Raw genomic sequence first — 25,456 nt, 5'->3', positions numbered from 1 at the left:
CCTTTCCCGCCATTTCTGCCGCCCGTGAAGCCAAATCGTGGTTGACAGCACCAGGAAGCGCGGGGGCGGATGCGGAGTTACGAAGCCCTTTTCTGGCTGGCAGAGACTGAGCCCGCTGTTTGTGGGGCAGGACCACGCCGAGGACGCCGGAGGTCTTGGGTGAGGTGTCGAGGCCGGAGGCCGGGCACCTGCTGAGGATGCTGTGGTTGGGGTAAGTGCCAGGTTTTCTTCTACGCCTTCGCGTGCCGTTTGCGTTCTGCTGCGTGAATCTACCCCTATGTTTGAACACCCCGCTCCCCCCAGTCTTTGAGTAAAATGGATTTTCCAGAAGGCGGATGTATGGGGGAGGGGGCTTTATGCCTGTCGTATTGCTAGTTGGGAGGCGTTGGCTCTAGATCCTCTAGAATGGATGTCTGGATTAGTTCACGCTCCAGGGTAGGGTTTCGATACTGCAGTTTTCGGGCGCCCTTCTCCAGAATGTTTACTGAACGGCCCTTGGAATTGTGCTGCTGGCTTACATGAAAGAACACGGTAAGAAACAGACCTCCGGGGCTGTGGATGGGGCGTGCGACTCTTGATCTCGGGGTTGTGAGTTCCGGCCCCACGTTGGGTGTAGAGGCTTCTTAAAAATAGAATCTTTTAGGGGCGTCTGGGTGGCTCAGTCGGTTAAGCGGCCGACTTCGGCTCAGGTCACGATCTCGCGGTCCGTGAGTTCGAGCCCCGCGTCGGGCTCTGGGCTGATGGCTCAGAGCCTGGAGCCTGTTTCAGATTCTGTGTCTCCCTCTCTCTGACCCTCCCCCGTTCATGCTGTCTCCCTCTGTCTCAATAAATGTTAAAAAAAAAAAAAAAAAAAAAAAAAAAAAAAGAATCTTTTAAAAGGGGGGGGGGGGTACAGAACTCCAAAGTCATCCTTGCAAGCAAGTGGCCATGGCTGTGGGACACAAGGTAAAACAACACAGAATAAAAAGAATGGGAGTAGGGGGTTGACTTCTAGAAGTTTCCCCACCTCCTTATGGACACTTTGAGTCAAGTCAGGTACCAGTCGTCTCGTGCCCTACACTGGCCTCTGGAAAGCAGAGGAGCCCAGTGTGTATAGTGAACACTACTCTCACTAATGGCTTTGTCTTTCCTATTCTGATATTCTCCTCTCTTCTTTCCTCATTTGCCTAGCACCCATCTCTTTTCTAAATCATAATCCACATGTGTTGTAGGCAGCCTTAAATCCTTCCCAGAACAAAGAGTGTTAATGAAAAAGGGGTGAGGCAGGCTCTGTGGTCCATGGGGCATACTATGGGACATTATGGGGAACAGAGGTCCTGCTTGTCTGCATCAGTAATTGTACCACAAAAAAAAAGTGCTAAAGCCAGATGACAGCCCAGCTCCTGCTGAAATGCCTCCTCTCCCCTCCCTGGCTTTGCAAAAAAGCTTGTTCGGGTAGATAAAAGGACACAAGCAAACTAAATCATCATATAACCAGTGTATCTTTTTCAGTCCGCAAAAGGTGACTTTATTGACAAAATACAGAGATTTGAGTCACTGTCTTCAGGATTGCTCAAAAATTCAAGGAACTGCACTAAATAGTTTATGAATTACAGCACCCATACTTATAGAGACGTAACCATGACGTATTTCTAATACAACTCCTTTTTTGAGTAAGCTAAATTTCTAACTCAAAGCTAAACATCTTTATGGCAATTCATATTATAAAAGACTCTAATGGAATCAGGACTCTTCTCTTTTCCTGACTTCAGTGTACTTTTGGATTCATACAAGCCCCAATTCCTAGGCTGTCTTGTTTAAATTCTAAACATACTTCAGCCTTTGAAGAGTGAATGTGGGAGTATAAATTGATGCAACTCTCCTAGGAAGCAATTTGGCAACAAGTATTAAGGGCCTTAAAAATGGTCCTTATGCTTTTGCTCAGTAATTCCACTTCTGAGAAACTACCAGCAGAAAAGGATTAAAATGCTGATCACTGATATAAAGAAATGGATTACACACAGAGGTACATTTCATATAAAAGAGGCCAAAAACTGGAAACAAACTACCAGATAGCAGAATTGTCTAGTTATGAAGTCACAGGTTATGCTGTTCTGCAGTTACTAGCAATGATGTATACCTGAGTTTTAACTCCCTGAGAGAAAGGTTCGTGATAGAATGTTATACAGAAAAAGTAAAAAACAGAACTGCAAATACAGTATATTTATACATACTATAGCCATCACACACACAGACATCTGCAAGACATGTACTTGAAGGAAATGCACCAAAATTATCTGAAGGATGAGATTTTGGGTAGTCTTCATTTTCTTTTTCATATGGATCTTTATTTTCATGTTTAGCAGCGAGTGTGATCTCATTTCATGATCACTAATTGAAATAAAAGTTGCCTTTAGAAACAAGAACTAGTGTAGAAATCTACCACAAAGCAAATTATTGGTTGCAATAGCCTCCTTTTTATTAAATTATAAAACTGTTGTCAATACACACATTTTTGGAAATGTGGTGTTTCCAATTATCTGCTTTCGTGGAGCACATGGTTTTAAACAAACAAAAAATTTCTATACCAGTATCTTGGTCTTCAAACTATTTAGCACTGGTAGCCAAACCACCAGGTATAGCTACTATATATACAGTCAGAATTTATGGAAAATATTACAAAGACAAATGCCTTGAAAAGATGACACAGTGCAGAGAAAACCATAGCTATTAAGCTGGTATGAAACTGTAGTCAGTGTTTTAGTCCATTATGGCTTTGCATAACGCTCCAAAGGAAGAAAATTTAAGACACTTCTCATCAAAGGCACTTAGAGATGTAATAAAATATTTCTTTGAGTTTAGTTTGAGTCCAGAAATATTTTAATTCCTTTTTCACATTCCATCTCTCATTGAAACAGTCCTTGAAGTCAGCTATTAATGAGGGAAAATAGTTATCACTTCTTAATATACACGTTAAAAAGACACAAACAGAATTGATACAGATTTTGGTCCACTGAAGCAGTTAACAGTATCAGACTGTTATGTTTCTCTTAATTCTGAGCAAAAAGCCATAAACTCCCCAGACCCAGTTCCACAAACAGAGCCCTCAGTTCTTAATTTGCATCGTCTGTCCCCTGTACTCCCCATGAGGAGGAAATGGGACCTCAGGTCCCACATCTGTCTCCACAGTGCACTTTGCCTGGAAAGAACCATCCCATGACTCAGGGGGAGCGCTGCTCTGAGGTGGTGCAGCGGGGAGACAAAAGAGTCAATTTGCAGGCATCTATAATTCTGTGTCCCGATACCGGGAAGGCTGGCCGTAATAACCGCGCTTTGAGTGTTCTGACAGCTGCTGGCGATATTCTTCTTCCTCAACGTCACTGCCATAACTCCCCCTGGGGTCCTGATAGAGTCTGGAAGGACCTTTCTGGGGTTCAGGTGGCCTAGAACTAACAAAGTGAGAGTGTTAAATGCATCACAAAGCTCAGCCAGGGCCTCTGCCCGTTGAAGTGCGACCATGAATCCAAGACAGATCACAAACTTGGAGTCAAATGCCACACTGTGCTGTTTAACCAGGGTTACTTTGGGCCCCACTTCAGGTTAATGGTGGGGGAGTAATCAGTTAAGGCTTATTGGGCAGTGAGTGAGGAAGCCAAACTACCCTACCAAACCCCTTTTGTTGCCAGGGGCCACCTGGTTGGCTGTACCACTGTTCAAGTGTTAAAGAAGAAATGTGCCTCTAGTTTTCTATTGCTGTAAAACCAGACTCTAGTTTCCAGTCAGAATGGCCACAAGAAAATGCGACTTTTTTTTTCTATTCTCGGAAGCAGGAAATGATCCAGTATAAAGCCTCTACAGGAAGACACTGTCATAATTCCTAATGCTTATGTAGCATTTTAAATAGAAAGCATCTTACCAACACTGGTCAACTGATTGTCACCTTCCCTTCAGACCACAGTTCAGTATAAGTGGCCTGACTTTGCTATGTGATACAAAGGAGTTAAGGAGCTTGATTAAGAGCCAAAATATATTAGTGACAAAACAATTAGTGTTTAAGCCCCAGGAATTTTGCTCGTGTGCTATCCTAATACAATTAACCTGCCGTGTGTCAAAGGGGACTACTTTGAAGTGTCAGTGATTACATTTTGTTGGTGTTAGTACACAAGCAAAATTTCTATGAAATTTTGATTGTATAATGTTTACAATTAAACTTGACTGAGTAAGTAAGGTAAATAGTTCACCAGGAAAAAAAAAATCTCCTTGTTACATTGAAATGTGGGGAAGAATTCTTTCTTAGGAGTCCACGTCCTAGACAAGCCCCCTTTTTAGACCTATACTGCTGAGCAGCCCTTACCTTGTATTCTGGGACAGGCCAGGGTCTGGCTTGTGTGTTTTAATTGGAACTGCATAGATATCAGGATGCTTCTGAGCAATTTCAATCTGTGGGAATTAAGGGGGAGAAAAAAGAACAAAAAAAGAAAGAATGAATGACTGCTGGGTGGCTTGCTGGATTCTGGCTGGTCCCATTTTCCAATCCCATTTTTCGTACAAAAGGAAAAATAGAAGCAACTCTCTAGTTTTTATGGTTGTATATAATGGCCTAATGTTTAAGTTCTGCCACATGCTACAACATGGATGAACCTTGAGGACATTTTCCTAAGTGAAATAAGCCAGTCACAAAAGGACAAATACTGTATGATTCCATTTATATGGGGTTCCTAAGTAGTTAAATTCATGAAGACAGAAAGTAGTATGGTGATTACCAGGGATAGGAGGAGGGGTAACAGGGTGTTGATGTATAATGGGTACAAAGCTTCAGCTAGGGAAGATTCAAAAGTCCTGGAGATGGATGGTGGTGATGATTGCATAAAAATAATTGAAAAATGGGGCACCTGGGTGGCTTAGCTGGTTAAATGTCCAACTTTAGCTCAGTTCATGATCTTTTGGTTTTCTGAGTTCAAGCACAGGTTGGGCTCTGTGCTAACAGCTCAGAGACTGCTTCTGATTCTGTGTCTCCATCTCTCTCTGTCCCTCCCCCGTTCATGTGCACACGCTCTCTCTCAAAAATAAATAAAAAACATTAAAAAAATAGTTGAAATGGAAAAAAAAAATGGGGTGCCTGGGTGGCTCAGTCGGTTAAGTATCCTACACTTGATTTGGGCTTGGGTCACAATCTCATGGTTCATGAGATTGAGCCCTGCATTGGGCTCTACAGTGACAGTGCGGGGCCAGCTTGGGATTGTCTCTCTCTGCCCCTCCCCCGCTTGAGCTCACACTCTCTCTCTCTCTCTCTCAAAATAAATAAACATAAAAAAGGGGGGGATAAGAAAAATGCTCAGAAGCACTACTGCTGTTGTGACAGACTTAAAAAAAACTCTCCCATATCCACTAGGCAGAATATGCTTACCTAAATTCTTCTTTAACTTTTGAAAGGTTAGATGTGCATATGGCACAAAAATTCAAACAGTATCAAAAAGTACAATCCATGGGGCTTTCAATTTTAGCTTCTAAGGTTTCCTTGATTTCTATGGTAAATCTGGGAGCAAATTAAAATTCAGTTACTAAGGGGCACCTGGGTGGCTCAGTCGGTTAAGCGTCCAACTTCAGCTCAGGTCATAATCTCACAGTTCAGTTCATAATCTCACAGTTCAGCCACGTCAGGCTTTTTGCTGTCAGCGCAGAGCCTGGAGCCTGCTTCAGATCCTTTGTCTCCCTCTCTCTCTGCACTTCCCCCACTCACACGCTATCTCTCGCAAATCAATAAATATTTTTAAAAAATAAAATTCAGTTACTGAACAAATATAACAAATGTTTTAATGAAAAATAACTTCAGAGAGGCACTGATTGTCTTGTCCTACTTGCCCATTCCAGAACCTGATATAAAGTTCTGAAGTGTGAAAAGCATAATCTTATTCACCTGTATTGTTAGGCTTTCTTGATTAGAAGAAAAAGGGCTACAGTGATAGCTGGCAGTCTGGAAATGACATACACACAGGAGGTGCCTGTGGTATCATGCATGTGAACATTCCTTTCATGTTGGTGGCAGTGGAAAAAGGACTCAAATCATTACATGAAATGAAACTGAACATTCTTGCTGTTGACATGCTAAGATGATTTAGGGGTTTAAAAATAATTACCCTTGTGGGGCACCTGGGTGGCTCAGGTGGTTAGGTGTCCAACTTCAGCTCAGGTCATGATCTCACAGTTCACGAGTTCAAGCCCCACTTCGGGCTCTGTGCTGATAGCTCAGAGCCTGGAGCCTGCTTCAGATTCTGTATGTGTGTGTGTGTCTCTCTCTCTGCCTCCCCCCACGCCCCCAATACTCTGTCTTTCTCTCTCTCAAAAGTAAATAAAACATTAAAAAAAATTTTTTTTTAAATAATTACCCTTGCATTCTGTGCTTCTTGGAGCTCTTGCATTCTCTGCAATCTTGCCTTGTGATCCATCTTCTCAAATATTTTTACTTTGCCCAGGACAGACTTGGGAGTGCCATCTTGCTCCTCACTGCCCTCTCCTACCTCCTCACTCTCTGGAGGAGGGACAGGAGTGGAGGGCTTCAGTATAGACCTTCCTAAGGCAGGTTTTGCTGCAACAGGAGGAGGATAACCTTTGGTAGATGCCCCAGGAATTTCATTACCAGCAACAGCTGAGGGGTTTGACTTATATTCATGGGATCTGGAGAAGTCAAAGGATTCTTCTCTGTTCTGGGTTTTGGCCTGAAGAGAACAATGAACACATTTTTACCTTGGGTTTTCAGTTTACTTTCAAATCTGTATTAGTGATTTAATACACTCCCATTTCCTAATCAGTTTCCAGAGGTGGTCAACAAATACCATTCTGACAAGGAATCAAATACTACAGGACAAACAGCCACTGGGTGGGCATCCTGAGCCCTACCTTGCTTCCTACAAAAGAGTATTTAGAACTCTAGGAAACCAAGAGGATGTTGGGGAAGGGCTGGGAGGCCTGCAAGTATAGAGGCAGAGCAGACCTACTTTTGTACTAGAGGAGATTAAGATCAGTGATCAGTATCTTGGAGAAGACTTCACAACAAGTCAAGGGGGTTCAGGATTGAAGAGTGGGATCCTGAGGGTGCATGCCCTAGTCCAGAGGGGAGGCCCATGTCCAGCCACGTAGGAGACTGGAGGTTGGAGTGGGAAAGGTAGCAAACAATGCTAATGGCCACTCCATCTTCATACTTCGATCCTAGGCCTGCTTGTACATTTTCAGTGATATATTTTATGAGGTCACTATTTCTGACAACTCACACAATCAGTGATTACTTTTTTCCTATCTAAAGTATTGAGTTAAATGGAGAAGTTTTATTGGGTTATACTAAAGGAAAAGCCTGTTTTTATAGATTTGATTCAGAAAGGGGTAAAAATATTATATGACATGTACTGTATGTTCTTACACTAATTCTGTTCTGAGAAACTATTTAATTTAAAAATAAATTAAGCTGAGGGGCACTAGGTGGCTCAGTCAGTTAAGCATCTAACTCTTGATCCAGTTCAGGTCTTAATCTCAGGGTTATGAGTTCAAGCCCTGCATTGGGCTTTGTGCTGGGTGTGAAACCTACCTATAAATAAATAAATTAATTAATTAGTTAAGCTGCCCTCATAATGAGAGGCATAATAAACAGTGGTGGTGATTGTGTTCTTCAGCAAACTATCAATAGGGACTTTCTGGTTTATCTAAATTGTGGGCAGAAAACTAACTCAAAAAGAAAAACAGATTCTGAAACTGGTGCTTCTGGGCATTCACTATTTGTCAAACTTTTATTCTTGCTACAAGGAACTTTTTTAATAAAAAATAAAATGAATGAATGCATGAATGAATAAGTGAATAAGTAAATAAAATAACAACAGTCTTAAAACAGTATGTTCTCCTAAAACTACCTTTCCTTCTTTTTGCTCTTCCCTCACTTTGGGGTTCACCCACAAACCAAAAGACACATTTTAACAGAAAGTGTGAGTCAGAAACATAATTCAATGCCATCTTATGGTGTGTGCTCTTCCCTGGCTATGCAGGAAGCTGTCGGGGTATCTGCTTCTTCTTCTTCCTCCCCAACGTGGGCTTCCCAGCCACATACCTTGGGTGGTTCTGGCTTGAATGCTGGGGGTGGGCTACTGTCCCTAAGTTGATCTCTGCTAGCAGCCCTCCTCATCTGAGCTCGTGGCTCTGGGCTGGGTTTCCTTATGCTCTACAAGACATAAAGGTTCATTCACAACAAGAACATCCCAGCAAAGAAGAGAAAACATTCATCTGCTTTGCTGGAGTTCTGCCAATTTGCAAAAGTTCAGAAGTTGAGGTTCATAACTGGCATAAACTGAGACACTGACCCAATGCTTCTTTACTGAAAAGGCAGATACCAGCATATTCCCATTAGTAAATGCTTAAGATACTTTTTTTAAACTAGTTACATCCATTGGTGTAGTCTCTTCCTTTAAAATAATTCCCCACCCCCAAAGTCTTCCTAAAGTCTAAAATCTCTTTGGTCACTTATAGCTATTAATATTTTAACCATTAGCACATCTATAACTGCAGACATTCAGGAGTTAAATTATTCTTTATAACTTGTCCACTGGTATATACTAATTTTTTGGCCATGGTAGGTTTTATCCCCCTTCAACATTTTTGTTTGTTTGTTTGTTTGTAATTTTATTTCATCAAAAATAAAATCATTTACCAAAATGAGCTAACTTGCTAAAGGGATGACAAGAATAAATATTCAAGTATATGGATAACCTCATCTACATTGACGTAATGTATCTGAGGTGCAACTACTAATTGATCCTTAGTGCCTGTTGACATGATTTCTAGGATCACAGAAGCTGTCTATTCACTGGCCAGTGGATGCACAGTACACATGATCAGATACATATTTGACCATGAACTCAATTTAGAAATTGAAATACAAGAGAGAAGGAAACTGATGGGGAAACACTCAGGAGTTTTGGCAGGATTAGAAAGGTTAAAGGTAGGACGGGTAAGAAAAAGCAAGGATACCTAAAAGTACAGAGAGACCTAATCAAAGGTTACAAGTAAATACAGCAAAATTGTATTTATAAAAAAATAATGTTCCACTTGTAATTTGGACAGCTGGCACATAAAATTGTTCAGTGTATCCATCATGATTGAGAACATCAGTGTGATGAGTGCTGATCCCTCAACCTCTCCCAGCGCTAAGTTCCTGTCCGGCTTTCCCATGGACCACAAATGCTATCGTGCAGGCACTGACTTAGAATAAGAAACTCCCTAGAAGTCATCTGTTCCAACTCTTAGGAATACCTTCTACAGCACCCTGAATAAACAGTTGTCCAGAAGAATCCAAGTGAAACAGCAGAACCTCTTTTTCCTGCCCATGGCCTCACAGCCTGTGGCCTGCCTCACCTCACCTCCTCATGCTGCACCGGCTCCGAGGAGCGGGTGATGGAAGACACCAGTGGCTCCTCAGCTGGCTCATCCAGCTCATTGTCAGTGTAGGCGCCTCCTTCGCCGTCGGTGTCTTCAAAGTCACTGATGAGGCGGCTGTCGCAACTCAGATAGTCCGCGCCCATGGCAGTTAAGTAGGACATGCGGTCTTCAGGGTCATCATCCATCCCTTCCATCTAGAGGAATTTGTTTCGGAGGGTCAGTGGGGTCGACATGGCTCCTGGGAGTGGGGACTCAAGAAGATTCCCAAGGGCACAGCCAAGTGACTGAAACCTGACATGTTCTAGGAAGGGAAGTCATCTTTATTTTCTTGAAATCACTTGGCTTTAGATTATTATGTTAATTTTTTGTGCAGGGACTCAAACTTGGAACCCTCCACCCTATCTAGCCTTACTACCATCCATCCTTTCTACCATTACTGAGCCGTGCTTCCTCAGATTGTTGTACTTTTCTTCCAGAATTTGGCTACTTTCCAGCTTTTTCTGCTAATACTTGTCTACTAGTAATAAATGCACACTGCCTGGTGTTGCATATGTCTCCACTCATTCACTCGATTCTCAAATCCTTGAGGAAGGAAGCTATGTCCTGTTCAACCTGTTCTCACAAAAGAGGTTCTAGGGAGCCTCAGAAGGCTATAAACACTCAGAAGATGCTAGACACCTTGACTAAACATGCAGTTTCCTAAGGGCAAGACTAGCACTCAACAATCTAATTGGTTCCGCAACAAAATCATACCTCTGACGTCTCACAAACTGGTTCGATTCAGCTGGACTACAGAATACTAGCACCAAAGGCTCCTTAGAACCACAGGAAATTACATAATCTCTTTGCTTCCTCCCTGCAGTAGAACTGTGGGCTTTTTAAAATACCTGCATAGATGAGAAGCTAGCCAATTTTAGAAGCCTACACAAGCTTCCTAGCACCCTCTTATCAACCTACTCAAATTCCTAGGACACATTCTCTGCCAATCTTCTTTCTAAGCAAATGACTCCAACTCAGCTAGCTTTCCCTTTTTAAATTAATTTTTAACCATATTCTCCATGATTCTCACCCTCACCTTTCCCCCTCATGCTGAGTTTCCCGTGTACTTAGTAAGCTGTGGATGGAGCTCAGCACAAGATCTTGTAAGCTCTGATTAGTATGCTTGGAATACAACACTAGTTACTACGTTAAAAGTAAAAGGGAAGTGAATGTAGGGTCACATACATCACATTCTACTTTTCTTGGGAAAGTCCCTTCATTTTACTACGTTTTCAGAGAATTTATAGAATTTCAAATCTGATTAGCACAGATGTTGGAATCACTTCAAGTGGGCATAGTTTTACTACATTCACTACCCTCCTGAGAAAGATTCAGAACGTGGACTCTCACCTCATAGCAGAATATCTATGCCACATACCTTTCCTTCAGACACCCAAACTGCTTCTCCTTGCTGATGCTGAATTGAGTCCTTCAAGCTGCCAAACCAGCTATCATTGGCTGAATTCAGGTTGATTGTAGCTACAGAAACATAAACAAAAGGTTTGCATCTACTTCCATAGCAATGTTTATTAAAAATGCTATTTGACCTCATTTTATTCTTTTGTCATATACAAATTAAAACTCTTGACAAATCCAAGAGAAAATCTGCATATATTTGAACAATAAATCCCTTTAGTCAAATGTAATTAAAACCATTACCAGTCCACCTGTTGAGAGTTTATATTACAGATGTTATAAAGCTAAAATTGAATTTCTTTCTTTTCAGAATGTCTGTTTTTCAGAAAGGCTACCTTTAGAAAGTATGTTTTTAATAATTACGTTTTTAGGAGCAAGGATAACACATCTAAGCCAAATATAAAAGTATCTTAAAGATCATTACATAGACATATATGTTATAAAGAAGAAAAACATATACCAATTTACTGTTGCATATCACCAATAAAAAACTGAAGGTAACATTTAATGTTATCAAAATGTGTATCATTTTGATAGGCTTTAACATTTTAGAATATACCTACAGATTAACCAAAATCTATAGGTGTATATTCAAGGAATATACATTTTCTATTCAGAACAAAATATATCTCCTATAACAGCACTTACTACGGATAGACCAAGCACTTTTCCAAATACCTTACTCATTTTTTATTTATCAAAACCTTGCAAGGTGGGTATAGCTATTGGCCCCATTTTACAGAAGAAAAATTGAGGCACAACAGTGAAAAGTAACTAGCTCAAGGCCTCACACCAAACAACTGAAAAAAACCTAGATACAAACTCAGAAGTTTGCTTTTAGAGCCTATGGCCTTAGCCACCGCACAACACAGCCCATCTAAAAACAGATATGGGGCACCTGGGTGGCTCAGTCAGTTGAGTATCCAACTCTTGATTTTGACTCAAGTTATGATCTCACGGTTCAGGAGATCAAGCCCCATGTGGGGCTGTCAGCACAGAGCCTGCTTGTGAGTCACTCTCTCCCTCTCTGCCCCTCCCCCACTTGCACTTGTTCCCTCTTTCAAAATAAATAAATAAACATTAAAAAAAATAAAAACAGGGTGCCTGGGTGGTTCAGTTGGTTAGGTGTCCGACTTCGGCTCAGGTCATGATTCAGCAGTTCATGAGTTCAAGCCCCACATCAGGCTCTGTGCTGACAGCTCAGAGCCTGGAGCCTGCTTCAGATTCTATGTCTCCCTCCCCTGCTCATTCTCTCTTTCTGTCTCTGTCTCTCTCAAAAATAAATAAACATTAAAAAAAAATTTTAATAAAAACAGATATAAAATACCAATCAAGTAAAACATATGCATTCGTTCTCCAGCAGTTAATGTATTTATGAACCTAACAGGGATAAACTGATAGAGCAAACTGCTCCAGAATAATAAATTGGGCCTAAAGTGATCAGAGTGCAGGTATATTAGGATTTTTTTAAACTATGCCATAGCCTCTTATTAAAGGCTATGGCATTATGTGTAGCACCCCAAAGAAAATTGGGGCTTACTGGTAAAATTTGTTAGGCCCCCGATCCATCTATCCTGAAGTCTGCGTACTTCTCTATATATAGCCCAAAAAAAACCCATTAAGCAATCTGTAAGCAACTGCGCTTCAAGTTTTCTTCCTAATAACCTATACCATTCTTTCATTTAAGAAGTTCTAACACTGACCTTGGAAAATCCTGAATGAGCTTATAATTTCCTTGGTCATCCATTGTGTATAGCATTAGAATAAACCGATACATTGCACAACTCAAGCAAAATTAACTTGATTCCTTGAACTTTTGTATCCTTATCATGGTACTTTGCAAAGATTATTGTGTTCTTGGGTAAAATATGATGCCATAGTACTTGCATGTGGAAGTGAGATTACACACCCCAGAAGCAAAATGAGAGGTTTGCAGGAAATGTGTATATTAAACTGCTTTTTGAGCTTTATGTTGGAGTTGAGATGAATACAATCTGTATTTATCACAAGAAAAACCTAAAGTTAAAGGGTCTTTTGTGAAATGCAGAAGATATGTTCATGCCTCCTAATAAAATGAAAAAGTCATAATACCTCTCATTGAATTCACACTGAATCAAACAACTTCATAGTGGCTAATTTCCTAAGACCCACATAAAAGTAACACAGACTAAGTTGGTACCATCCAGTTCATGCACTTGACCCCCTTTTAACAGGTGGTTAAAACAGGATGTTGCCTTCTCTTGCAATCAAGTACCTTTAGTTTACTATTGGCTTTTGCTCATTAGGTTTTGCACATTCTTTTAGCATTATTATGTGCTACATTATTTTAGTTAATTCCTGTTGCTCCCAATCTCTGGACGAGGCCTGTATCTACTTGAATAGGCTTAATACATCTCTCAAACTCCAAACAGTGCAATATTGGAAGAATGTGCATTCAGTCTCCGTCTTGGCTGGGAGTCCTGGAATTTTGAGAGCATCTGTTCCCAGCCCTGGCACGAGTATGGTCATTATTCTCTCCCCAGCCAAGGAGATTGCTGGGAAGTGCCAACTGCAACAGCAAAAGATGGCATGTAAGGCTGGACAGGTAGGGAGAAATTGGGAATGACTGCTAAAGGATACTGGGCTTCTTTCTGGAGTGACAAAAACATTCTAAAATTGGTTATGGTGATGGCTGTACAGTTCTGAATATACTAAAAACCACTGAATTGTACACTTTAAATGGGTGAATTGTAGGGTACATAAATTAAATTCCAACAAACTTATTCATGTGGCAGAGACCCCCTCTAAACGAGCAACCGTCAACCAAGGTGTCCAGCCAGAGAGTACAGCATCTTCCATCTGCTTCCTGTGGTTTCCAGGCTCTGCCTTCCCTCTGGAAACCAAGAACTGGCTTGGCTACTGTAGTTTGGGTTCCTTCACCTGGTACAGGACTCACTTTTCCCCTCAAGCCTTTGCAAACACTGTATAATGACATGAACTTTTTTTTTAAACATGGAATATTGAAAGATAATAAAATACGTATAAAGTAATATCACTAACAATAATCAGTAGCCTTTGTTCAGTACTTCCAAAGTCCCAGGCCTGAACTGTACAAATTTCACATTACTGAAACCTGGGGAAGTTGATAAAAGTGTTAGATTATCGTGTGGTATTTTTTTTAAAAAAATCCCCATGATTTCACAGAAATGGTGGCCCTGTTTGGGTCTCAGTTCACAGTTCCATTTCATTGGTCTTCAAACCATGAACTGAGTGCTCCAGGAATTTCAAGAAAACATGCAATTCAAACTTCATGTTTGAAAAATCATTTTTGTGACAAGTACACAGAAATGCATTCTAGAATAAAAATTTTTAAATGGGAAAAAAGGGCAGCCTAACATTTTAACTTATACTGAAAATTAACTTGCTTTGGGGCAAATCTCAAAATAAATCTTTCCTTGTCATCCCCACTTAACTGAGGAATACCGTGAGTTTGCAAGGGGAGTCATTTTAATAGTGTCATAATTAAATACTCATCTGTGGGAAATGGGACTTTCTTGTTACAATGCAACAGGGAAAAGAAGGATATTGACTGTGGGGAGTCTACCTGCAACATAACCCTGGATTTTTGAATTGGGGTGTTCAGAACAGTTCGATTATTCTTACTTATACATTCAAAAAAATGCCATCAATTAAAAATCATTAAAAAAACCTTTGATTCTAGCCATCGTGCACACAATCAGGCCACAACCTGGTCAGGCTGACAGAGACACGGGGAATAGAAAGCATTTAGTGAGACCATCCATGCGGCTTTCAAGACTCAAACTGGGAAGTCTGGAAGAATACTGTAAGAGGCCATTTGGTAGAAAACTGGGGCTTGTTGGTAAAAGTCGTTCAGCACCCTGTTCCATCTGTCCTGAAGACTGCAGAATTCCATGTTAGAGAGGTTGGCAACTCATGGCCACTACAAAGTTCTAGATGAAACTGGAGGCTTAGTATCTTATTTCCGTTCCAGCCTCTGACTTTAGTTATCCTAAACCTTCAAACTCTTAATGAGCTTCAGGCAAGAAATAGTTTGGTATCCCAAAGGCAGATCTAAGTTACAAATGTCAATGCCCTGCCCGTTTGCTAGGCCCTATGCTGACCTTCGGTACACAGAGTAATGTACAGTCCCTGCCTTCAAGAATCTCATCATCCATTAGTGGAGCCGAATAAGGAACTGTTAAACCTTTCTACACACATGAGGTCCTACGGATCCTCAGACACAGCCAGCTAGTGTGATTATGCCTGTGCTCCAAAGAGCAAATGATACCCACTCACAGCCAGATAAAGAGAGGGCCCTAGAGTCACTGGCTTTCTTCTACCATGGCCCTCCCTTTGTCCAGCCTCCTGCAGCCTGGTTCTTCCTCCACAACCCATGAGTTCCCTCCCTGATGTCTCATATCCTCACATGAACTCCAAATTCAACTCTAAGGCAAGCCCCTAGCTATTCAATGGACTGAAGCAAAGGCAGGGGTGGGGATGAAGTGGGGGTAGGTTTAATATCACTCATAATGATATAGCTCTTGGTTAAATGGACTAATTATCTGTTAAACAGAGGAATTATGCTATATGACCCCTTTCAGCATTAAAAATACATCTGTGCTGTAACATATAGAATATTGGACACACAGAGACATCAGTTTCTTCTGGGCCCCGCCATTCAATGTGTGACCCTGTAGAAGTCACCTGGCTTTTCTTACGGTCCAATAAGCACACATGAAAAGCTATACCAATGTTAGCTACTGCTATAATAAAAAGTGATAATAATTATTAATTACATTATTACTATTAGTAGCAGTAGTAAAAATAAGAGGAAAGATGAGTATGAATGTATCAAAAGCCCAAGCTCTTAAGACTCTACATTAAAAAAAAAAACCCAGTTTATGGAGCACCTGGGTAGCTCAGTCGGTTAAGTGTCCAACGTCAGCTCAGGTAGTGATCTCAAGGTTCGTGAGTTCGAGCCCCACATCAGGCTCTCTGCTATCAGTGAAGCGCCCACTTCAGATCCTCTGTATACCTCTCTTTCTGCCCCTTCCCCACTTATGTACTCTCTCTCTCTCTCTAAAATAAACATTAAAAAAAAAATTTTATGATAGACCACTCTCCTGTGCATTTGGCTAAATTACCTCTCAGTTACAGCACTTCGCCATAGTGATAAATAGCGCATATTTTTAACAAGAAAAGCCAGTGAAAATAAAACAAGAGTCTAATGTGGACATACATCTATCTACCCCCCTTCCCCAGTGTCAGATATGCTAAAAATGACAAGTAGACGGTGAGCAGCACTGAACTCAAAAGAGCTATCATTACGTGAAGGATGTTCTATCCATAACAGTCTCCTCACGTTGCTCCCACAAAACCACACGACCAAAAACTTCATACAACCCTTTTAAACCCTGAATTATACTGCATTCACAGAACTAGTCACGTATGTAGGTATGGCATATATTCAGTTACTAAAACATGCTATGTTCTTAGATTATTTTTTAAGGAATAGTTGCAGTAGGTCTTCATTTCAGGAACTTAATATTCTATGATATAAAATTTTAAACATATACAAAGTAGAGAGAACATGAACTTCCATGTCTACATTACCCACCTTCAACAACTATCAACTCTTGTTAATATCCCCACCCACTCTCCTCACCAAAGATCATTTAAACAAATGCTAGGCATGATATTAGGTCATCTATAAATATATATTAGGGTCATCCATGAATACTTTATTTAGTATACATTCCTACAAGATAAAGACTCTTTATTTTTAAACATAATCACAGTATCATTTATCTTAAAAATGGAAGTAATAGAATATCATTCAGTACCCAGAGTGTTCAAGTTTCTATTTTGGGGACCTTTTTAAATAATGAAACCAAGTTCCTACCACTCCATTAGTGCACACATGCATGGTAAGTAGAGAACAATACAAGCTATATAGAGTTGGGGGTGTTTAGTGGTGCACTGGGCTCAATCACTAGCCTACAGTCCACACAAAAATTTGGACCTCATCAAAATGACCGATTTTTGCAATGTCATAGATCTTTATGATCATTTTTAGTCAAATTTAAATATACACACTCACTGAGTCTCACAAACTCATTTTATAGGATTAACTTCTTTTCAAGGAGTCATGAATAGGATTTCAGATTATTCTTCTTTTTTCGTATTATTTTCTTGGTTCTTCCATTCTTTAATTCTGTATTTTCCACCATGGAACAAAGAGACAACATTTTAAAGTTCACTTACCTGTAAAAAGATGTGCACAGGTTTTTTTAAGCTTGTTGGCTTGGTCATATAACTTCCGAGAACTTTTGTTGGACGTTGGATTCAACCTCTGTCTCATGGTTTTGACACCTTGTCTGGAGTCTGGGTTGAAAAAAATCACAATCGGGAACCACTGAGTGTAATTCAACAGGTCCACAGCTTTAGGAGTCACATCCAGGAGTGCATGCTTATCCTGTTAGAAATGGAGAAAAGTTACGTCAAAGTTATGTATGTAAAATCATATAGCAGCAAAGAGTTTATTTTAAGTAAAGGCTGCATCAGATAAAACTTGTCAATTTAAATCCAAAAGCAGAATGTTTTCCTCCACGTTATGTCCACTTTAATACTACTCGTCTATTGGAACCGCTGAGAAAATGAATTAACAGGTTATCTGGTATAATGTTGAGAACTCTGAAAAAGTACGTCACTGCCACGGAACATCACCTGGTTTCCACACAATGCAACAGCTTACGTTTATATTTATTTTTTACGGTTAACATTTAATGATTATTAAAAACAGACTCTGTCCTAAAAAAAGACTCCAGCAAACCATGAGCTGATTCCTTCCGACAACATGGCCTTCAGATGAATTTCCTCACCTGTTCAATGATTTGCCTCACAGTATTTAACCGCACCACCCCACTGGATTTCTCGGATCCTGCATCTTTTGGTTCCGTTTCTGCAAAAGCAAAAACAAGGGGCTAACCGACTTTTTTAGAAATCAAAATCAGAGACTCCATCAGTCTGACATAAGGTGCCACCCTAAGGAGAGACGAGAAGCACTCACACCACCTCTTAAATTGAAATCTAATCATGAGGAAGCAGATAGTCCCACAGGTGAGACAAGGGGCTTGGACTCTGCAAGATATCAATGTTAGAAAACAAAGTAGAAAGAGGAGGCTACTTCTGTCTTTGTAGACATAAAAACAATATATACTAAACAGGATGGTTTTATCAGTGTTAAATTTCTTGGCAGTGTCACTGTATAGAAGAATGCTCTTGTTCTGAGGAGACTCATGTGGCTAAAAAAATGTTATAACGTCTACAACTTAAACTTTTCAAATGGCTCAAAAGAAAATTTTAAGAGTGTGTATCTGTGTCTGTGGTAGGGGTGATATATAGCAAACTTTCTGACTAGTGACAGTGACTGCATGTGAAGGGTATGTGGGTATTCTCCTTTTTTTCCATTTTTCCTTTATATTAGATATTTCTCAAATTGAAAATTTGGGGAGGAAAAGATCACCAACAGACTTACTAGCAGTTTGAAACAGGTCAGGTAACTCATTTGCCAACTTTTCCAGTGCTATATCTGCTATAGGACCAAATAAGACCACAGGTCTCTTGAAACCAGCTGAAATGAGACAAGAAAGGCCATGGAAACACATTTCCTCAGCTATTAAGATAAGAAGCCAAAGTATTTTATAGGCTAGTGATGAACACAATTAAAAAAAGAAATGGTGTGCTCTCCCTCCCTCCCTCCCTCACTTCAGCCCTGTTCTTTCCTGAAGAATATGCCTTTACTCCCCTCCCTAGTGTCAAAGATAAAGTTTACTGGGGCACCTGGGTGGCTCAGTCAGTTAAGCATCTGACTTCAGTTCAAGTCACGATCTCATGGTTCATGGGTTCAAGCCTCGCCTCAAGCTCTCTGCTGACAACTCGGAGCCTAGAGCCTGCTTCAGGTTCTGTGTCTCCCTCTCTCCCCCCTCCCCCACTCGTGCTCTCCCTCTCTCTCTCAAAAAATGAATAAACACTTTAAAAAAAAACCTTTACTATAGGCAATATATAAAAACTTTTGAATGGTAGTATCAGAAGAAATAACTGAAGGGGCGCCCAAGTGGCTCAGTGGGTTAAGCTTTCGACTCTTGGTTTCGGTTCAGGTCATGATCTCAGGGTCATGAGATCAAACCCTGCATCAGGCTGTTCACTAAGCCTGGAGCATGCTTGGGATTCTCTCTCCCTCTCTCTCTCTGCCCTCCACCCCCCCAAAAATTAAAAAAATTAAATAACATAAGATGTGGAAATACACCTCCATGTAAGAGTTGGCACAGCTCACTTTTTTGGAAATTTTATTTCATGTTTGAGTGTGATTCCAACACTATAACCTGGCATTGGTCTAAGTGGTATGGTAAGTTTGAACCTGACTGTTACAGTATGAAAATGAAGAAAAACAGGCTCAGAGCCCAGTCAGATCATTTCCTTAGGCCCCACTTAGCTTCCTCACCTTCTCGCAGCAAAACCCTCTCATAGGCTGGGAACTTGGTGCTAACTGACACAACGGCTGTTAGATCTTCCCGACTCTTCCTTAAGTTTTTCTTCACGCCAGATCTCTGACCACGCATTCTCCAGAAATCTGCTCTGTCCCCAGCATTGTCTCTCTGGGCATTCTGAACACTGGCCATCTGTTCAGCTCTGAGAGAAAAAAACCACAGGAAGTAAATCTCAAAAGCCAGAAAATGCACAAATGAAGTTAAAATTAACCAAGTCTAGTCAATACTGCTTATGAACTTGGAATAGAGAAGATGCAGCTTGATGCCGAAGAGGTTTCACAGAATGGGAAACGTGGGGACATTCTCCACACAGTAGAAGCAGAGAACGGTTGGGTGCACAGAAAACCTACCAGAAATAGCTCAGAACACAATAAACTTGGCTCATTCTGATAGGATGGAATACAATAAACATAACTAAAATCCCGGCCAAAGTATAATCATCTTTACTATTTTCCCCAGTCAGCCAACCAACAAGTGTTAACTGGGATAGATCAGCCCCGTCCAAGGATGCGGGCCTGACAGCAGACAAGGGCAACCTGTCTCTGAGAGGCGTGTTGGTTTGCTACAGCCACTTGGTAATCTGCTTGTAGGCTAGGCAAGGTAGCAGGCACTCCCCGGGAAACCGTTGAAACACCAGCCAGGTGCAACAGCCAACCACATGATGCTAACTAAGTACAGCAGACCATTTAGTGGGTATCTCACGGTCCCGGGCCACACCTCATAAATAAGAATAGGTGGAATAGGTGATGGGAGAGGACACAACGACAAATGATGAAGTTACAGGTGCTTCCTTTTTGAGCAGGGAAGGGACTGTATTGATTTGTGGAAGACTTAGGAGAGGTGTATGAGAGTGTATGATCTCTGATACCTGCTTTTGTTGGGGATTAAGCCTTTCTCCAACTCATTTCCGATCCTCACGGCCAGCCAGTGGCCCAGCTTGCCATCGTACAGCGTATCTACCACTCGGAAGACCTCCCCCCTGGTGAAAGCCAGGCTCTGTGGAGTTTCCTTCTCACATTCAAAGTGGCTTCTTATAAAAAACGAATCCCCTCTGCCACAAGCTAGTATGTCTCTATACACTGAAAAACAAAAGCATTGTTGTATGTTGCATTCTGCTTCACAGTTACCAGCTTCTCCTATCCCCGATCACCCTTTTTACTTCTCTTCATTTAGTAAACTCAGTGAACAAACCCTATGGGAATCAGGGCTCAAACAAGGACAGAAAGCTAACTCCATGAGTCACCATAATGGTTAATTTTGTGTCAACCTGACTGGGCCACAGGGTGCCCAGATGTTTGGTTAAACATTATTCTGTGTGTAACTAAGGGTGTTTTGGAATGGACATTAACATTTAAATTAACAGACTGAGTAAAGCAGATTGCGCTTCCTCATGTGGTGGGCCTCAGCCAGTCAGTTGACGGCTTGAATAAAACGGGAACTCTTCACTGAGTAAGAAAAAACAAACTCTTCCTACTTTAGAACTAGGACATCAGCTTTTGGGACATCGGCTTTTTTCCTGCTTTCAGACTCAGATGGAAGCATCAGGTCTTCCTGGGTTGTGAGCTTGCTAACCTTCAGACTGTAACTACACCATTAGCTCTCCCAGTTCTCAGGCCTCTGTACTTGGAATGGAACCAAATCATTGGCTCTCATGGATCTCCAACTTGCCAGCTCACCCTGCAGATTTTGGGACTTGGCCAACCTCCGTAATCATGTGAGCCCATTCCTTATAATAAACATCTATACACAGACACACACAGACACACACACACACACACACACACACACCCTATTGATTCTATTGCTTTACACACACACACACACACACACACACACACACACACACACACATATCCTATTGATTCTATTGCTTTAGAGAGCCCTAATATACTTGCCAGTCAACCCCTGAAGCAGACAGGGAAGATGCTATCAACCCCCATTTTACAGATGAGAACAATGAAGTCTGAAAGGGTATAGCAAGTTGTCAGACTTGCATTGTCAAGATAAGGGTATAGCAACTTGTCAGATAAGCATTAATGTGGGAGTTGATCCACAGATGGGGCCCTTTGTATCTTGCATATGGAAACTCCATAAACTCCAGGCAGTACTTAAGGACAGATCACTATTTAGAAAAGCAATTTTATTCCAAATTGACACAACTGGTAAAATGATTTCAGTTGGTGCACAGAAGACATTTCTGTAGGACATTAAATGGTACCCAAATTTTCTTCACATACCTATGACTCAGAAATTGAGTGTGAAGATATACTTCAGTTTTTAATACCCAGACTTACCTATTCTGGTCCCAAGATACCTCTCTCATCCTTCCTCCCTTCACCCACTCCCCGCATTAAACTAATGACCAAACATGCTCACCATCAGCTCGGCTCTGAGCTAAAATGGTCACCATTTCACCTTTGGGGATTTCTAGCAGGTAGAGAACGGCATCTTCCCGAACCAGCCCTCTGAAATCCTGTGTGTTCACCTGATAAGGCAAACAGAAAAACAAACCGAAAAAAAAAAACAAAAAAAAAAAACACAAAAAACCAAACCAAACCAAAACAAAACAAAAAACAAGAAGAAGAAGAGGTTTTTAAAAAGATGTCACCTAAGTTTTTGTCTCTTTGTTTTCATCAGGGCCTGCCCAAAGCAAATCCCAGATATAAAAAAGTCCTTAGTGTCCCAACAGAAACCCTCCCAATACCTCCTATGGGCCTAGGCTGTGTGAGTCACCATACCCTCCTGCCTCCCCACACTGCCAATCATCCCTTAGAAATAGGCCATTCCATCAAGGATTTGTCACTGGATCAGATTAAACCTTCTTATTATGTTTGTGTGTCTGTCTCTTCTTTGAGTCTCCCATAGAGATGGTCAGGGAGGTAATATACAATTATGAAACATAACTGTAATGCTATAGGGAGTGGTAGAGTTTAATGGCAAAACAAGCATGCTGGCCCAACTTAAGGCATTAACACTTTAAATTGATTCAAATAAAAGCCTGAAAATAAAAATGCAATTCCACCTTTCTCCTGTAAGTTCTGTCACCTAAAAGGTTTTTAATATGTGTTTATGAAACTGAAGAGCATTAGCCTTAAATGGCAGACCATTAGCCTAATAAATAGACTTATATATTTAAGCTTCTGGCAAGGATTTATCCCCCATCGACCAAAGAGGGGACACAGTAATTAGCTTTTGAAAGGTAAGTTACAAAGCAAGTAAAACTGAAATGTGGCACAAAAAAAAAAGACATCTTGGAATCTTTGTTCAGTACCTTTAAAACCATTTTAAAACAGAATAGTCAAAAATAAGCAAATATAAAAATTATTTTAGGGGCACCTGGGTGGCTCAGTCAATTAAGCATGGGACTTTGGCTCAGGTCTTAATCTCACAGCTCTTAAGTTCAAGCCCCGCATCAGGGTCTCTCTACTGTCAGCACAGAGACCACTTCAGATCCTCAGTCTCCCTCTCTCTCTGCCCCTCTTCCACTATGACTCTAAGTAAAACATTAAAAAAAAATTTTTTTTAAGTACCTAATATTTTAACAATATAGAAGTAAAAAGAAGATACAGAATTCCTATGAAAAATTTTTTTCAGTCATTGAGGACTATGGAAGTCTTTATTACTTTATCACTGAAAAAAAATCATTGAGCCTAAATTAAGATTGGAATTTATGATTAAGTGAAAACAGGCATTAGGTTGACACTTGGTGCTTTTGAAATAAAGTAACTTGCTAAAGCAATCCCATTAACTTTTCCTTTGAAACAGTATTTATCATTTAGGGTATCTGTCATTCCATCTCTCTATCCCCTAATTAGGGATCATCAGATTTTAGAATCTAATCCTTTCTTGTGCCATTTTCATATCTACACCTGTGTCTGTATATGGCGACATGTTTTTGTATGCACTCTATATGCCTTTATTTTTATTTAAAAAAATTTTTTTAATGTTTATTTTTTGAGAGAGAGAGAGAGCACGCACGCAAGTGGAGGAGGGGCAGAGAGAGAGGGAGACAGAATCTGAAGCAGGCTCCAGGCTCTGATCTGTCAGCACAGAGCCTGACACGGGGCTCAAATTCACGGACCGCAAGATCATGACCGGAGCCGAAGTCAGATGCTTAACCGACTGAGCCACCCAGGCACCCCATCTTTATTTTATTTAAATAAGATAAGGCCATAGGGCTTGAGGGAAGACCTTGAGGGTCCATCTGTCCATCCTATGGCCATGTGAGAGACTGACCTTCCATCGAGCTACAAACTACACTGGTCAAAATTAAATCACACATGGTAGCTACATTTAAAAACTTAGAGGAGTTTCTTTCTCTCTTCCATCCCATAAAAGTTTCTGCAAGAGAAATAAGAACCATACCACATAAATAATAAGCAAAGAGTTACGCCAAACATGAAAACATATACTTCTGTTAACGGATAAGGCAGATATCCTGCCACAGTACACTGCTGTGTTCATTCCACATGTCAGGCTGCCATCTTTACAAAGGGAAGAGCTCCACTTAAAAAACCCTCAGCAGAAGAAAAGTGTTTAGTATATGTACAGAGTTCCCCACATATTCAATTTGGCCGTGAATGCTGGAACAAATTACAGTTAAAAAGGCCAGGACAGCACTTTGATACTGGAAGGTTAGGTTGTACAGTCCTCTCCAAGAAATATCCCCTTTCATTAATCTATTTAGTAGTCTACGGGGACTAGCCGTGTCTGCTGTGAGCCTGAAAAGGATTCTGTATCAGCTACAGCTTTTGATTATATAGCGGCTTCTCTGCCCCAGTAGGCGAGCTCAAGTCTTTTTTACCCTTTTGTAGAGCTGAGAGCTCCTTAACAGAAAATTTATTCGCGCCCAAGAACGAGGACCATCTATTGTCTGACCTTCAGATGGGATTACTGCCCAAAAAAAAAAGCTGGTTCCCATAGTTTTCTTCTTGTCTTTTACTAGGGTGATAACAAAAAATAAGACACTTTCTTAAGTATAAACATTGCATACCATGACTTTTACACATGGAAATGACTCTCCTGTCTTTAACAACTTACAGAGAGGCTTATTAGGCCTTGGGGTGAATTCACTATGTTTTCATGGAAATTCACAAAATCTTTTTTACCCAAGGATACAAAAATATTTTATTCTTGAACCTTCATGAGCAAAGGCTTCCAAATTCCTGACTTCTATAGCCCCACATTAGTTAGGAAATAATGCTTTCTCTCCTTTGGTATCAGCCCAAAAGTAAATTGGTATGAGCTGGCACTCTGATGGGATTCTTATCGATAACACTTGGTAAGTGGTATTTCCTAGGATCACGTGGTACCACCAGGTTCACTCAGGTACACTTGGTCTTCTAGGATCCTGACCAGAGCCAAGGAAGGTTTAGAATATCACTGGAAAGCTTCAGCAAAGCTCATGATCAAGCTTTGCCCTTCATCTGCTCCAGAAATGAAATCTGAACTACCGCAGTGAGGCCAAGAGCCAAGGAAGAGGACCACCTGTTTTGGGGCTCTGTTGCCTGCTTCCTTGGGAATTCTGCAACTTTTTTTCTCCTCTCTCCTTTGAACCTAGATACTTTTACCAGACCCCCTAATAAACTCATAAGAAATGCAAGTTTACAGAAGCAGAAATTCCAGTGAAGACAGTTCCCTGTATTTTCAGAGTCAGGAGGTATTTGACATTCTTTATTCAGAAGCCAATGGAAAATACATTATATGCATCTCATGAAATGTCAAAGCTGAGTTTATTGTTTTCTAAAAGTAGTAGATTATATAAACATATATATAGTCACTTTAAAAGGACCAATATTTGATTAACCAGAAATTCCCATTCCTGGTCAATTTTAGATGTAAACAACATCCTGAGTGGCAGCAACTTGTTATTTTCCAGTGGGGAGAAGAACAGACATTGACCTTCCTGCTCTGTGCCAGGAACTCTGCTAAATGCCTTGTGAGTGTTATCCATTCCAATCTTCCAGGGCCCCTGCAAGGCAGGTATTCTCATCCCCATTGAACAGATACTGAAACCTGAGTGTCAGGGTTGAACCAAGGTCACGGTTCATGAGAGG

General features: G+C 40.8%; 1 protein-coding gene across 5 annotated transcripts in view; it reads right to left on the bottom strand.

Moving 5' to 3' along the window:
- Window positions 1-2,433: 2,433 nt before the first annotated feature.
- TJP2 (tight junction protein 2) overlaps window positions 2,434-25,456 on the bottom strand; it is a 129,140-nt gene continuing 106,117 nt past the window's right edge. For 3 of the 5 annotated variants that reach the window (XM_049633619.1, XM_049633595.1, XM_049633587.1), the window contains 12 exons: window positions 21,777-21,885; window positions 20,269-20,479; window positions 19,355-19,542; window positions 18,389-18,484; window positions 17,733-17,812; window positions 17,116-17,326; window positions 10,814-10,914; window positions 9,378-9,590; window positions 8,072-8,182; window positions 6,366-6,695; window positions 4,334-4,419; window positions 2,434-3,428 (listed from right to left, as the gene is read on the bottom strand). In XM_049633619.1, the coding sequence (XP_049489576.1) occupies window positions 3,263-3,428; window positions 4,334-4,419; window positions 6,366-6,695; window positions 8,072-8,182; window positions 9,378-9,590; window positions 10,814-10,914; window positions 17,116-17,326; window positions 17,733-17,812; window positions 18,389-18,484; window positions 19,355-19,542; window positions 20,269-20,479; window positions 21,777-21,885 (1,902 nt within the window). In that variant the 3' untranslated portion in view covers window positions 2,434-3,262. The remainder of the gene's footprint in view (window positions 3,429-4,333; window positions 4,420-6,365; window positions 6,696-8,071; window positions 8,183-9,377; window positions 9,591-10,813; window positions 10,915-17,115; window positions 17,327-17,732; window positions 17,813-18,388; window positions 18,485-19,354; window positions 19,543-20,268; window positions 20,480-21,776; window positions 21,886-25,456) is intronic. The other 2 variants (XM_049633609.1, XM_049633603.1) reach the window with 1 other exon arrangement.

This window comes from Panthera uncia, chromosome D4 (genome assembly GCF_023721935.1).
Source record: "Panthera uncia isolate 11264 chromosome D4, Puncia_PCG_1.0, whole genome shotgun sequence".
Classification (NCBI taxonomy): Eukaryota; Metazoa; Chordata; class Mammalia; order Carnivora; family Felidae; genus Panthera; species Panthera uncia.
The sequence above is the reverse complement of the archived record's forward strand: the minus strand, read 5'-3'. Positions and strand labels throughout refer to the sequence as shown.